This window comes from Lissotriton helveticus, chromosome 1_1 (genome assembly GCF_964261635.1).
Source record: "Lissotriton helveticus chromosome 1_1, aLisHel1.1, whole genome shotgun sequence".
Lineage (NCBI taxonomy): Eukaryota > Metazoa > Chordata > Amphibia > Caudata > Salamandridae > Lissotriton > Lissotriton helveticus.
In genome coordinates, this window is record NC_136057.1 from 352,676,811 (window position 1) to 352,693,270 (window position 16,460).

General features: G+C 44.3%; 1 protein-coding gene across 2 annotated transcripts in view; it reads right to left on the reverse strand.

Annotated features, from left to right (window-relative positions):
* LOC144808089 (uncharacterized) overlaps positions 1-16,460 on the reverse strand; it is an 84,508-nt gene that overhangs the window by 35,763 nt on the left and 32,285 nt on the right. For both annotated transcript variants that reach the window (XM_078673599.1, XM_078673600.1), the window contains exons 2-3: positions 6,076-6,201; positions 5,638-5,991 (exon numbers count right to left, since the gene is read on the reverse strand). In XM_078673599.1, the coding sequence (XP_078529725.1) occupies positions 5,638-5,991; positions 6,076-6,201 (480 nt within the window). The remainder of the gene's footprint in view (positions 1-5,637; positions 5,992-6,075; positions 6,202-16,460) is intronic.

Sequence of the window (16,460 nt, forward strand, 5' to 3'; positions counted from 1 at the left end):
GCAACCCCTCCCCACTCAAAGGGAACCTCAGCCACAGGATAGTGGCCCACTCTGCCGTCAGCCATTACGGCGGGATGGAGTACATCTGGGATGACCTGCTCTGGAGACACCAGCTGACTCCTTACCATAGTCATGCTGGCTCCTGTGTCTCTCAGAGCCTCCCCTCTACGGCCATTGATGGTGACCCACTGCTCATACTTAGTAGTATTAGAGGGCAGCTGGGTCTTGGGAACCATCTCCTTATCTCCTAGGGACACTAAGGTGACACCCGCCCGCTTCCCTCCATTAACCAAAGGCATCTCCTCCCCGAGCACTACACTAGTGATTCCCGGGGCTTTTCCTCCAGTGGGAGGGGGTGGTCTTTTTGGGCACCTCACATCTCCTTTATAGTGTCCCACACCACCACACTCAAAACAATGAACAACCCTTGGCTGCTGGCTTTGGCCAGGGGTAGGGTTGCGAGGGGGGTTACTCTTGGGGATGAATCCTCTGCCCCTTCCTTGCGAAGTATTTTGTGGCCCTTTTGAGAACTCCCTCTTAGTTTCCCCTCCCTCTTTCCTCTGGGGGGCGCCCTGTCCTTGCTTCTGGGAATTCCCTCCAGTCCCCTTAGTCGACACCCGGGTACTAACCCAGATGTCCGCCTCCTCAGCAAGCTTCCTGGGGCTGGTCAGCTTGCTGTCCACCAGATGCTGTCTTAGTTCGGGAAGACACTTCTCGAGTAGGTGTTCCTTGAGTATGAGGTCATATAGTCCCTCATAGTCTCCTACTTCGCTGCCTCTTACCCAACCCTCCAGGGCCTTCCTGGCGTAGTCCAAGAAATCTACCCAGTTTTGCGTGCCCAGCTTGTAGCTACCCCGGAACTTTTGCCTATATTTCTCAGGGGTCAACCCAAACTTCTTGAGCAGCGCTGATTTCATAGCCGGATAGTAGGTCTGTTCACTCTGGTCAAGAGCCAACAAAGTATCCCTGCCAGTGGGGGGCATGTATTTGTACAACCCACCTCCCCAGTGGACTTCCAGAATCCCATGGGCCCTTAGCGAGACCTCGTAGGCGGCTAGCCACTTAGCAATGTCGTCACTGGGTACATAACAAGCCATAATATCTTTTGGTAGGTACGGTCTAGGTTCTTTGATGTTGGTCTGGGTATCGCTGCCACCATTCTCTGATTTGGGGGATCCTCGGTTTAGGGCTTGTAAATCCATCTCTTTGATGGTTCGCTCATGTGCCAACCTCCTATCCTCCCTTTCCATGTCCATCCTGGCTAGTTCTATTTTCAACCTCCTCTCCTCCCTCCTATCCTCCAGCTCGGCTTCGGTTAAGCCCCTGTCTGAAACACTGCTGCTTGCCCTTGAAGGTAGCCTGGGACCTGTCAGAAGATTCCCTCTCCCCATTTGATTCAGCAATGCAGCCTCAGTAACAGTGTCCCCATCACCCACTTCCATTTCTGGTTCCTCCCTTAGGCGAGATTCTAACCATGCCCTTATGCTTGTCAGCAACTCTCCTTTCTTGGCACCTTTATTGAAAAATACCCCGTTCTGCTGACACCAATCCCTGAGTTGGGCCACAGTATTGGCTTCCAACTCTTTAAGATTCACCTCCAGCTTTGCCATGGTATAAAATTACTCACAGGAGAAACCCACGAAGTGACTTGAGGTTAACCTCCACCCACCACCAGAAGTAAATTTAGAAAAATCAAAAATATAAATTAGGAGGGCCGCAGGGAGAAAACTCCAGGTGAGGTCTTGTGGTTAGCACTGCGTTACTAATAAGTGAGTGTAAGTACAAATCCGTGATCCCACCGCTGAAACACCAATTATGTTAGACCTAGATTACCCAAGCCTACATATGGTAGCTTGGCACAGTAGTGGTCTACAGCTAACTCAAGGCGTTGGCTAAGTACTTACAAGTCTCACTCACAGTAACTCAGTAATGAACCACTAAAATAAAGACACAACACCTCTGTTTGGAAAAATACCGTTACCTTTTATAAAAATAATATGTTTTTCTGTTATGCTATTTAGTCAGGGATGAAAGTCAATCAAATTACACCTTTTACATGGAATGCAAATCACACTTCAATATTTTTCCTGTTCAGAATTTAAGAATCAAAGGTACATTTAAGGTTTAGAATTATTCAGGACACAATACACTTCACTAGAACTTTACAGAAGGAAAATGCAGCCTGACAGTGCAATATGTATTTAAAGACTCATTAGCAGGTACATTACCCCACTCTCTAAAGCACTGCTCAACTCACAGAATGACCTGGATGTAGTTCTTCACTGCATAACCAACCCGCAATGTGACTAAAAAGGGGAGACACAATAATATTAGCCAAGTTCCACACACTCTAATTTAAAGGCTCAATTTGCTAAAAGGAGATCTATTCCTCCAATTTACCAAGAAACTACAAGGGTTTCTCCCCCAGGAACCCTGTAATTCCCTACACCGCTTCCTCCTCTTTGCTCCAATTACTTTTGGGCCACTGTAGTTATGATTAGGCTGAACACAAGCCCGTTTTCTTCACTTGGGCTTCCTGGTGCAGTTCAGTCTAAGTCTCAGTTATAGCCCCACTGTCTTGTCTCCTTTCCCTGGTGCTGCTGCCTCCCTTTCCCACACTACCAGCTTACTTGTAGGCTTCTGGGTGTGATGCGAGGGCTCTCCCCGCTCGCGCTGAAACCTGGCAGCAATCGGCGGTCGAGGAAGGTTGAGGAAGGCTTCCCTGGCCCCCAGGCTCCTTGCTGTGACGTCCGCTGTGGCGCTGGCCTCGTAGAGAGCGCTCGCACGCAGGGGGGTCACTGTGGACGAGGCGGCGCCCTTGGAGATCTTCCGGCGTCTCCTCAGCTAAGCCGGCAGTCGCGCTGAACCTCCGGGCATGCGCAGACGTTCTCGTACCTCTTCCGCCTCCGCACTCGCTCATAGGAAGGACGCTGCTCCTCACGTTGACGCTGATCTCCTGGGCCTGCCCGACCCTAGGCCCCTCCTGCTCTCGATAGCGGGCGCGCTGGGAGCATGCGCAGAAGCACTACCTGCTCTGCTTGACGCAGCTGGTGCCCCCGGGGTCCCGCAATCCGCTAATACAGCGCCGCTGCTCCTCCTCAGTCACCTACAGCTCCGGCCTCTCAGGAAGGTTGCGCAGACACGGCGCCCTCGCTCTTCAAGGCGCTAAGGTGCCACAGACGCCCACCTTTCCTACAGCTGATCCACAATACCGGTAAGCACAGCGCTGGATATGGTCAGTCAGGAATACCCACAGTTAAGGGTGTTCTGGGTGGTTTTGCTGAGGCCGCTGAGATAAAAGGATCTTCTTCTTTCAGTAGTTCGATTTCTTTGTTAGTAGGGGTTGTCTTGAGAGAGGGATCGGTCAAAGGCTGAAGGGGGAACAATCCTCTGAAGTAACTGTCAGCCTCAGTGACAAACTAGCTGCTCTCAGTGTGTCCACCTCCTCTCACCACTGCCTCACTCCTCTACTCTGGGGTCAGCACAAAATGGCTGCTGGTCACTGGCCTTATATAGGGTGGCCTGAGACCTGCAGAATTCTCTAGGGTATTCTAGAAAGTTCCCTAATGTTAACCTATGGACCTGTCCTCCAGTGGTGTCCGTTATGGCAGTTGGTGGACACCATCTTAGGTCTCTGGAGATTCCTAGATTTTCAAGGGGGCTGACTAGGCCTCACAGGTTATGAGGGAAAAATGGCGTCATCGCCAAGGAACACCTAGCCCCCTGACAGCATTAAAAAATTCCTGATGGACATATGTAAAAATAAAAATAGAAACTCTGGGAGGCTAAGGGGGACAAAAATAAATCACGATGGTTAGAGTCTTCCCAGAAGCAGACAGGTCTAACAGTGGCAATTAGCGATTTCTTAAGGCTAAAGTGAACTTTCTTTTGTGCTACTTACATTGCATTTAAGGAATCCCAATTTCAGATTCCTTTAATGTAAGAGCAAACTAAGGAATCGAAATTTTGCGATTCCTTATTTTGCTAGTAGGTTTCAACTTACCTACATTGCTCACTGCCAAACAGCGATCGAAAACGCTGAAATTCTGCGAATTTCAGCATTAGCGCTCGCTATTTGGCCACCTACATCTGGCCCTAGATCTGTTATGACAACTTGAAATCACTATGCGGTGCTTAATAAAGTTTGTTTAAAAAAAAAAGAAATCCATTCAAGGAGGTTTTTACTGTCAGTAGACGTACCAAGTCTAACGTGCATACAATTTCTTGTCCAGCTTTCACAGAGTCTCCTAAGTTGTACGTTGTACAATGCCTCAAAGCATACGAAGAGATGACATCAGAATCCCGTTCTCCGGAAGAAAGACAGCTATTGATTGCATTAAGAACGCCATTCAAGGAGGTATCTTCTCCCACAATAGCTTGTTGGGTTAGTTGGGCAATGCAAGAAACTGGTATTAATACTTCAGTGTTTGGTGCTCACTCAGCCAGGAGAGCAATGACTTTAAAGGCGTTCTCCCTTGGAGCACGTTTGGAGGACATCTTGCATTCAGCAGACTGGTCCTCAGATTCAACTTTCAAAAGGTTTTGCTTTAAACCAATATTCGATGTGGCTCATTTAGTAGTAGTAAGTAAGCTTTGAAATAGCATAATCTAAGCAGACATAGAATGAAAATGTGCCTAACCATTTGAAGGTAAATTAAGGTAAGTTTCAATTCTATTAAGGACATGGGACCAGGAGTATCCCACCCAGAGAGCAGTTCATATGCGGACCCTCCCCGTTGTAAGTAAAATGATTATACTTTCAAAGAGTTCGGTGTATGAACATTGTGTTTATCTTTAAATTGCATTGCTTGTTGTGATAGAGGTTTTAGTCATGAATGATCACTGTTTTTGGTTGTCATGATTTGGAATTGCAAATGTTGTAGACTGGAGACTGATATAATCTTTTGTTGCAGGAAATTATGGATCCAAACAAGACGGATGAAGTTTAATGGGTGTCGTATATCATGCAAAGAAAGAGGTGGGTCAGTCAGTGACAAAGGACTATATGGATGCATAGTTATGGACATGAAGGAAGGACTAATAATGTGTTATATATTTCTCTTTTCTCCGGTGTTCATGTGAAGAGTAGTTTAAATGTTGTAAAAATGGCTGCTGTGCTTTTCTGAATACATAGTAAAGCGAAGGAAGAAAAGTAGAATCCACGCCTCCGAGTCCTTAATAGAATTGAAACTCACCTTCACAAGCCTAGGCAAATAATCAGTCTGCTTGGTAATCTGTTATTTTCCTATTGCAAGTAAAGGGTGATGTCAAAGGAATACTGTATTAAGATAATTGGGCCAGGTTTTCATCCATGCATGAGTGCATCATAAATTCATAATTAAATCAAGAATCTTTCAAAATTAACAATGATTTTCAGATTTGAGAAAAAGACCATACCAGCCTAAGCAGACACACGGAAGAGTGGCAAAAGAAACTTTTTCTTTATAGAAAAGAATTGGATGAGCAATATTGAGTTCAGGAATATATTTAGGGGCAAAAGTAGGAATGGAATTGTAGTTAGTTAGAGACAGAAAATGAAGCTCAAGTATTCAGAAAGGAAGAAAAGTGATAGATTGAGCATTGTGGTTCTTATTTAAAAAAAACAGCCTCCTGAGCACATTAAAGCTGATTACTTACTGAGTGTGATATGAACATTGGCACAACGGTGTGTCCAGCTGTTGGCATTGATATAGCAGGTGTAGTTCCCCAGGTCAGCCGTTGAAACATTGTAGAGAGTCAGGTTTGGATGTCCGGTAAGTAGCCAGTCATGATGAATCCGAGTCCTGTTTTTGTACTTGTTATCATGGACTGTCTTTCCGTTATCTGGAATATTGCCCAAATCTACAATAGCAATAACCTCCAGAGTTGTCTTCTGCCAAACCACAGAACTAATATTAAAAACGTTTTGAAAGATATTAAACTTGCAGGGCAAGATCACAGTATCACCAGGTCTGGCAGAGATTGTACTGTACTGAGTCATGCACAGTCCATCTACAGAACAAAAGAAATGAAAATTAAATGGAATACATGAACCACATTAAGTTGACAGGTTAATATTAAGAATGATGAACATACCAGAGGGCACTAACTTCAGAAAACAACATAACGTAAATAGATGTAGCTTCTGATCCATGATGTCGTGAGTTCCCCCATTCAAGTGAACACCAGTACTGAGTGACAAGATTCTATGAAAGTCCAAACCTGTAACAAAAGGAGGATAATATCTATTAATTGGAAACAGTGCCAAGAGTCTCCTCAGGGTGGACGTAAGCATGCCTGTAAAAGGACAAGTTAACAGTCATGAAGGGAAACTTTTATTCCAAGTACAACTGGCAGGGAAAGGGCCAGAAGAAACTGACCCTACCCTAGGTCAAATCAAAGCATTACATGTACAAGCATTTAAACTTTTACATTATAGTTCAATAAAATGGAGTAAGATAAAATGCATCCACAAGACTCAAACATCGTCCCCCTAACAACACAAACATAAAACTAAATACATGCATACGTCAATACACTAACAGGTAGATATATCACACTAGAGAACATCTACACTACAAAAAATAAATACTTATTTGCAAATAATTTACAACAAGTATTTGTTGAACTTGTAAAGTGGAACATATTTCCTGGACAAACTCTTCATGAAGATCCCTCCTCCTCGAGACTCCCCGCTGAACTAGAACCATTACAACACCTTGATCTTCAAAGCAGCTGTTCGGCTGGAACATTCCTTCCACAAACCAGTTGCTTAGCAGAAACATCCATCTTCCAACTTAGCCACAGTATCCTTAACATGCTCAACTCTCTTGGGAGAAGGAAATGGTACATCCTTCTGACAGACTCCTGGAAGCTTGGTCCGCATCATATCACTCACTGGTAGATGCAACCTTCAACCAAGCACATCCTCGCACTTTATCAGGGCCAGTTCCCTATCAAGACCCACTGCACTGCATCTTCACCACCAGAGGTTCCTGGTTTTCAATCAACAGCCCATTTATGTTGGAGCAAGGCACTCTTACCATCAACAACACAAAAAAGGGTGTCAGCATTAAGAATGGTGCAAATGACCCACATAGCCTTTTCAGCTCACAAGTCCAATCCAACCCACTTGACATATACAATTAAATGTTGTCTTTTATGGCTCTGTTACAATGTTCCACTATCCCACTGCTTCTGTGGGTGATGTATGGGAGTGGTAATATGCTTGTTGTCTAAGCTTTTGAAGAACTCTGAAAGTCACATGATAAGAACTGCAGACCATTGTCCATAACAATTACAGCTGGCACACCTTCATGGTCAATTAAACGTCCAGGAATTCTCTAATCATGCAGTTAGTGACAAAACAGGCAAACTAAACTTCTGGCGAATGGGAGTAATAATCAATGGTCACTATCCCATACTTGGTCCCTCCTTTCAAGATATTCAGAGGACCAATGGTATTAATACCACGTTTAGAGCAGGCTTACTCTAGTACAGCTACTGATTCCATAGGACTCGGGACAGTAACCTGCGACTTATCACTAACCACACGACATTCTCTGCTTGGTGTATTGAGCACCAGATTTGCCTTGACCTGGCCACCAAAATAGGTCTCCCCTTAACTGCACTCATATCAATGTGGTCGTCTTGCACCAATTCTACTATCTTACTCCATACAACAGACAATTCCGAAGAAAGTGGTAATACGTTTTCACATGAACATCTGAACAGCTGGCTGCCTACCCTTTGTTCACAAGCTACACATCTTTTTAAGAGTCTCATATCTTCGGATGCCGCCAGCCTCTTGCCCTCAGTGATGTTACCTTTAATAATGTTTTTTATTCCCTTCTGATGCCTCCAGTCACTCACCCTAGTTATTTTACCTTTTATAATGTTGCATAGAACACTAACAACTTAATCACAGTCATGTTCTCTCTTACCAAAATCCTCAGACACCAAAGGTAACCTTGAAAATCAATCCATGCTGTTCCTAGCTTGCGGAATGTACTATACTGGGTCACACACCTCCTGTAACCTACACTGCCATTTGGAAATTCTCGGGAGGTGAACTTCCCCACATCTGTGGTGGAAAACACATCTACCAAAGGGTTATAGCCTATTCGAATTTTGAATTCAGTGCCCTAGAGATACTGTTATTTATTAATTTTTAATTAAGTTGTAAAAGTACTATCGAAAATCTGCCAGTATAAGAAATGAGCATCATATCCATAAGACAACTGAAAAGAATCCATTTATACATTAGCCTACACCATAATATGGCTACCATGTCTCCCGCACCGTATTTTGCTTCTGGGGACAACCTCTCCAGGTTTAGCTAGGTTCCTCTAGTTTGACGCACCAGTCCATTGCTGTTCACCAGCTCGCCAGGGTTTGAGGGGAGGAAGAAATCCAATGTTTGGCATTGTCTCTTTTGGCGATTACTGTCCCAAAACCCAAAAGGGTAGGGTATCCCCTAAATTTCCCAAAGTCCTTCACAATGTCCAATAAGGCAATTCTTGGGGATGGTTCCACCACTTCTCCAATTACCTGGGCCGCGTAGCAACACCATCTACTAATACTTCATAATGAGGGGACACTGCCCCACTATATTAAAAAAAGGTCTCCTATACCCTGGCCTAGATTAGAGGTCTGTGCAGCCAGCTTGTTCGCCTGCCAACCCCCAATAGGTGTAGCATAGGCCATGTGGAGGTATTTAAATTGTATAAATCAGAGTCTGAAGGTGGTTATCACCAGTACTCTGGAAGACTTGCAGGGATTTCTTAAATCTGTTTCATCAAGGGTCCCAACTACACTTCCCAACGTGACCGTAGAGTTGTTAGAGGAGCTGGAGAATAAATGGCAAGTGTTTTGTCAATCGGGGAGATACCTCCCCGACCCATGGGACCCATAAGGATCCTTGCTTCAAGTGGATTCCTGTGCAGCGTCATCAAAGCTCTCCTGATTCTAGGGGCAAGATGGCGTCCGTTATGCGGACGTGTGTGTGAGGAGCTCCTATGTTTTGAAAACTCGGCTCACCTTTTCGCGACGATTTTGCTGTCCTGCTGCTCGTTTTCTTGTCGGAGAGAGTGTGATGGCGGCTGGAGGCTACGCGGGTGAAAACCCGGGATTAAAATCACCAGTACCGACGAAGTTGACCAGCTGAATGCCCATGAACACTCGTGCGACCGTTAGAACGCCGGACCCGGAGGGCGGGCTGTGCCGCAACCGGCAACGTACAGGTTCCTGCTGGGAGTACCTGGGGTCGCGGTGGTTACAGCCACGGTGCTGAGAGCGGAAGGCGTTGAAAAGTTATGGTTGCCGCTGAGAGAAGGAGAGACGAAGGTGAGCAGCAACATTGTGGCAACATTGCGGCAATATTGTTTACGAAAAGCGGCTGACCGACTGGGTGTGAAGCGCAGGCGGTTTACTACCGTATTCCATCGCATGCCGGCTTCGTCAAATGTGCAGGCACCACACGCGGGGATATTGCATGTAGAAGCGACCCTGAAACTCTATTTGGGATTAAGATTGCTGAGTGGCTGGATTGGACTTTTTTGTTGATGCTACTTATTGATGAGCTGCCGGGCTTTATCTAGTGGAAAATTCGAAACTTGATATACACTGCGCAAGGGGGAAAAAAACCACAAAAAAAAAAACCTCGGCCTTTGATTTTTGAATTTTTTTGCGGCCATTGTGTTTTGGATTGGGCTCTAGTGATAATAATATAACCTGCTGGGATTTGCTATGCCACCCAAGGCAGCCCGTGGTGGGAAAACTAGATCCGTGGGAGAAGGAGCAGTTGGCACGCGTGCAGCGCTTGTCGCAAAACAGAAAGAAATGCAGGGTGTTCAAGACTCTGGGAATGTCGGCCATAGTAAAGACGCTGCATTAAGCCACCCAAAGATACCCCAAATGTTTCAGTCGACTATTGGGCTGCAGAAAAGTAACATCACAGCTTTTAAATCTACAGTGGTTGGTGGAACTGGCAATGGAGGTGGTCGGGAGCAGGATGGTTCACTGCAGGTATCTACAGACGTATTTATACCAGTAGCTGCAGCGCTCCATATTTCGATTACAGGTGAAGAGGCTGAAGCAGGGTCTAATGCTGCAGAGGCAACGGAGGAGGGAGATGGCATGGTCAGCGAAGAAGAAGAAACCCAAGAGCCGCCAAGTAGTAAGGATGGCGAATTCTATTCGCTATCGGAACAGTCCGATGGATCAGATATGGAAGAAGTTTCACTTCCAGAAGACGGCGAGGGGGATAATACCCCAACTATGCTGGAGGGTAATCTTCGCAAAAATACTCTCTCCGTGAGTACTTCTGTTCAAGCTTCTACTATTCGGAAGAAGGATAGGGGAGGCAGCGCAGATTCAAACACAACCACTATGGAGATGGCTGATTGGGATCTTTCAGTGGACACGCAGTTATTGGAGAGGCTAGATCTTTCAGGTCAAGCTAGCGGGGGTGTTGATGCAGTTGAACAGAGCCAAATGCCTAGTCCAGTATCGCTTGAGGAAATACTTTCGATCCATCAACGACCATCGGCTGGAGGCTCGAGCGGAACATTAAAAAACACATACCTCTTGCAGAAAGCTACAAAATACCGTTCGACGCTTGGCAAAAACCTGCAATGATTTTACGGATCGAATGACAGTAGCGGAAGCACGGCTATCATCATTGGAAGATCAGATGGTGTCCCAATCAGCTAACGTTGCTGAAATTAAGGCGCATAAAGAGGATGTACAGGATAAAATTGCTGAATTGGAAAATCGTCTTTGTCGCAATAATCTACGTGTACTCGGTGTCCCGGAAGGCCTGGAGGGACAGGATGTGCGTAAATTTGTTGCAGAACTATTCGAGGAAGCGGTCCCAGAAGTTACTGAATGGAATTGGAGCCGCGAGATATACATAGGTTTCCTTTTCGGCAGCGACCGCCAAGAGGTGGCCAAGCAAGCCTACAGCAGCCACGGGTTATTCTGATTTCTTTGAACAATTTTCTGGCAAGTCAGGTACTATATGATATGGTTCAGCCTGATAGGAAGAGAACTGGGAAAGGTATACAGTTTTTTGTTCGGTAAGATTTTTGTCAATCCACAGTTGAAAAGCGATGGAAACTACGGCAGCTGATCGCACCTTTACAAGCAAAAGGTCTACAAGTCTTTTTACTGCAACCTGCAACTTTAAAAATTGTTAATAAGGGCCAGAGTTGCTTCTTTACTTCAGAGGCTGCTGTGAAAGAGTATATGCAAACTCTCCCTTGATGGACCGATATATTGTCTGGACTGTTCTGGATTCTATGCTTTTCTCTCTTTTTTTGCCTTTTCCTTTTCCTTCTATTTGTCTATTTCTTCTAAGAGGTCTTTGATCTATTCTGGTTGTATTAAGATAAGAGACAAAGGCTGATATATTTTGGTTTGGTGAGTCGAGTAGCATGGGAACCACTCACCGAGCATCACAAGGGCCATTAGCCCTATTGCCTCAGTTAAGGGGGGGGCACTTTGGGAGTGAGGTGGTTCGGGGGTGGTGGTGTGTGGGCGAGCTAGGGAGCACTGGGGGTTTTGTGGGTATGGGGGGTGTAAGGGCTAGCAGGGGAAAAAATGTTAAACTCTCAGTTCATAGCATCTGTCTTAATAATGTTGGAGCGAAGATAAGATCTAGTTTATTCATTAACGACCAGCAATTTCACTGATTTGATGGCGGTTAGGAAGCTACGAATTTGCTCCTTTAATGTATGCGGTCTTAACAATGCTATGAAAAGAAAACGGGTAGCTAATGAATTACGTTTAATTAATCCGGATATTCTTTGTTTGCAGGAAATGCATATTCCTTGGTCCAATCATAAGGTTTTATTAGAATTGGGTTATTCTGTATTAGCAGTGTCTAAACAATCTACTATGAACAGGGGGGTAGCCATAATGGGTAGCCGAGCTGTAGCTGGCACGGGTAGGATACAGGTTGATAATTTTGGACGATGGGCGATATGTGAGTGTACTATAGGGGTTACCAAAGTTACAATATGCACTGTGTATGGGTCTAATTTTGACGAGGCAGACTTTTTTGAGTTCCTGTATGTGGAGTTAGCACAGTGGCCTATGCCATTGATATTACTTGGTGATTTTAATATACATGGAGATACCCATACATGGGATTTTCATTCTCAGGGATATCAAGGCCGTAAGCCGAAGGTATATCAGGCATTATATCAGTTGCTATCCCAACATGGATTAGCTGATGGGTGGGCCAAGATAAATCCGGGTAATCCAGGCTACACTTTCTTTTCCTCCGCCCCACTCTAAATTTGTGAGGTTGGACTATATTTTTCTACTTCGGTCTTTTATTGCTGGCGCAAAGATTCAAGTTATGCCTCGAATTACTTCGGATCATAGTCCAGTAGTTTTAGACGTGATCTGCCTGCAACTGGTACGTCTAATACGTGCATTTACTTTTAATTAAAAACTTATTAGTGATGAGGAGTTTATAACTCATATTAAGCTTTGGGCTGCGCAGTTTTTAGAATACAATAGAGGCACTGCTAGTCAACCGATGGTGTGGGATTCTTTTAAAGCGGGGGTCAGGGGGGAAACATGTAGTTACGGCTGGGCTAAGCAAAAAGAACAGAAAGCTATGATAGCAGGGCTGATTGACGAACTTAGAGTGGCAGAATGTGAACTTATGTTGTTAATCCAGTCTAATGCTGACTCTCAAGCGGTACAAACTAAGGTTGCTAGCTGTAAAGCCAGTATTTAATGGGGTTTGGAGTCAAGATATCGCTGCTCAGTATAAGGCTTATAAAACTGAAAGATATGAATATGGAGAGGCAACGTGAAGATGCTTGACTCAAAGAATGCGGGGCAGGCAGGCGTCTCAACGGATTGATATGTTGGACAATGATAGAGGGGAATCGATTGAAACTATAGATGGTATTATGGAGGTTTTTCGTGGGTACTATCAAGAATTATATACCCAAGAGGTAACTGCTCAAGATCAAATAGAAACTTATCTTCAAGATTTCGACTTTTCTAAACTTGGGCCTTCTGAGAGGGAAATGCTTGAGGTTCCAATTACTATGCAAGAACTGCAGCTTGCAGTAGAAGAACTAGGGCTAGGGAAGGCATCCGGCCCTGACAAACTACCTTTGGAGGTTTATCGACTATTATTTAGTGTTATTAAGGCAGATATGCTCGCCACTTTTATTATGGCTCTATGTGGAAACGCGCCGGCGTCTTGGGATGATGCCAACATAGTAGTCTTCCAAAAACAAGACAAGCCCCCTCGGTTGCCGGGGTCATACAGGCCCATATCATTAATGAATGCTGATGCAAAAGTCTACTCGAAAATATTGGCTACACGGTTGGTGCAAGCTACCCCAATGCTTGTATCTTGCCATCAGCATGGGTTTCTCCCTGGTAGAAGCACGGTAAATCACCTTCATCGGGTAATAGCATTAATAGACTATGCAACTGCACTTCAAAAGAATATTGGTTTTATGTTTTTGGATGCGGAAAAAGCATTTGACCTTGTTACGTGGTTGTTTTTATGGGCCACAATGCGCAATATGGGGTTTGGTCCTTTGTTTTTGCAGGCTTTACAAACTATGTATAGGAGCCCTCGGGCTAAAATATGTACTATGGGACAAGAATCACCGCTTGTTCATATTACCTGGGGAACGTGGCAGGGCTGTCCCTGCTCGCCTTTGCTTTTCGCTATTTATACAGAGCCACTGTTACAACTACTGGAGTCCACCAATTTAATAAAATCAATGTCGGTAGGCGAATACAAAGTGCGTGTACCTCGCGTATGCTGACGACATTGCGGTTGTGACCTCGGATCCTGAGTCAGCATTAAGGAAGGTTGAATGTCTGACGAAAGCATTTGGACAGGTTGCTGGGTATAAATTGCATATTTTTAAAACCCAAGTTATCGGCACAACAGGGCTGTGTACGAGCGAGCCACGAGTAACGAAAGAGGCTAAGTACTTGGGGATTAAAATTAGGATGTCCATACAGGAGATAATTGATGTAAATTAGAATGATATAATAGGGGCTGTTAAAAGTCAGTTAGAAAAGATAGAATGTTTACACTTGTCAATGGTTGGTCGTCGTAATGTGCTAAAGATGTGTATTCTCCCCAAAGTGCTATACTACTTTCGGACGGTTCCTTTGGAGTTGTCAAGGGCACAATTAATGCAGCTACAAGGTATTACGGATAGGTTTATTTGGGGTTGGAGAAAGCCCCGTCGTGCTTCAAAATATATGACGCTACCTTTGGTACGTGGCGGGTGGGGGGTCCCAAATTTTATCTTATACTATTTAGTATGCCTTATACAAAATGCGAGGTACATGGTGATAGGCGGGGTAGCACAGCAGTTTGAGTCGCCTAATATCTACCAGATGACACTGGGAAACCCGGCGTGAGAGGCCTTGTTGAAGTTCTATGAGCCAAGCTACTTCAAGCGTACTAGATTTAAAATTATGACCTCTGCCTACAAGGGGTGGAAGTGGCTTCGGAAAATTCTGGCTATTCAACGGATTAATTTTTATACACCTTTAGATTCCAGGGATATACTACCGTTCATATTCTGGGATACAAAGATGCGAACCTGGAGAGATAAAGGGGTTCGCCGTTTAGGGGATTTTTTTAAGGATGGTGCACTGGTTCAATTTACGGATTTAATGGAGGCATATGCAATCACGAAGAATGATTTTTTCAAATATCTGCAACTACGGGATTTTTTATATAAACAATGCCAACCACAGGGTATTGTTAATATTGAATTTATTGAAGCTCTTCTAAAAGGGGCGAAGATTGGGGTCTTGTACGAAATTTTACTTGTAAAGCAACCGGACGATATTGAAATGCAAGATGTTAAATGGAAAAATCGATTGGGTTGTTCGGGCTCATTTTTGCAAGATTCGATTGATATGGTGGCAATAATAGTTTTGTCTGCAAATCTACGTACCCAACATTATAAAACTGTGTTGAATTTATCCCACACGCCAGCTAAAATGATGAAGTGGAGCGATATCCATGATGGAAAATGTCTTAGATGCCAAATGGATGAAACAGATATGGTTCATGTATTTTTTGATTGTAATGCACTCTCTCAGTTTTTTTCTAGTATTGAGGAATTTCTGTTTGCAACAACGAAGGTGCAATGTCATATTAGTCGTGAATTGCTGCATTTTGGGGTGGGTATTGACATGGGAAGTGTACAGAATTACTATCCCCACCGATATTTTATTTTTATGGCAATGGCGGTAGCCAGGTTATGTATTGCTAGAATGTGGTTGAAACCTGAAGCCCCTGTCTTTGAAATGTGGAGAGCTAAGTTTTACAATGTGTTCCATCTAGAATTTAACTTATACCGCATTAAATCTATGAGAGAAAAACAACTAGGGTTGAAGATATGGCAACCAATGCTCCAACATTTCGAATTTTCATTGTGAGAGTATTCCTTTAGACACTTACTTTAGTATTGTTTTAAATGTTATTGTCTTTTTTCTCTCTCGTTCTTTTGTATGCTACGAACTGAACAATAAAGAAATAAAAAAAAAGCTCTCCTGATTGAAGAGCATGCCGTAGTTGTAAGTAGTGGTAGAATTAGGATTTGTGTGAAGAATACTCGGACTGGAGGTCATAGAAGGATTTTAAATCCAAGCCCTTCCAAACATCCCCCACAGTAGACATACACATAAATGCCTATTCCTCGAAGCTTTTATGCGCTGCCGTGTGGTACAGCCAATTGTCTTTCCATAGGAGTCTCAAGAGTGATGATGATGATTCCCAGCCAACCCATTTCAGTTCAGCTCCCCAGTTCAGCTCCCCACGACCAGAAAACAACCTTAGTGACATCTGGAAGGGATTGAGGGATAGGGTTTCTGTAAAGCTGACTATATATATTGTCTTGTCCCACCTGTGAAACTTCTAGATGAAATGCAGGGTCCTGCTATCTGCCACTCATCCAATTGTTCACTATCAGAAGCTGTGAGGCCCAATAAGACAGGGGAAAGTCTGACATACCCATCCCCACTACCGTATAGTGATAGACACATTTCCAAAAGTCACTCTAGACAGTCAGATCAGCCACAAGAAGGAACACATTTTAGTAAACAATTTACGGAACCAAGATCGGGTATTGGCAAGGAAAAGTTCTGGATGGTGTAGAGTATTCAGGGTGGTATTATAATTTTTACTTGTGCTATTCTGCTAAGCACGTTAAGAGGAAGTGTGGCCCATGTAGCAAGAGGTGTTGTCAGTTTAATCATTAAACGGTCCAAATTTAAATTCCAGGCTAGGTTAGGTTTTAGGGCTGTGAACACCCCTAAGTTTGCAGCCGAGGTTGCCAATCCACAACACTACTGCCACCCTGAAGGGGGACCAGGAGGAATTTAGACCAGTTATCCAGAAGGACAGATGCCTCCCCATAACAAATAAGTATATGAAACAGGCCGGGCCAGTTGAAGGAGAGCTAGGAGAG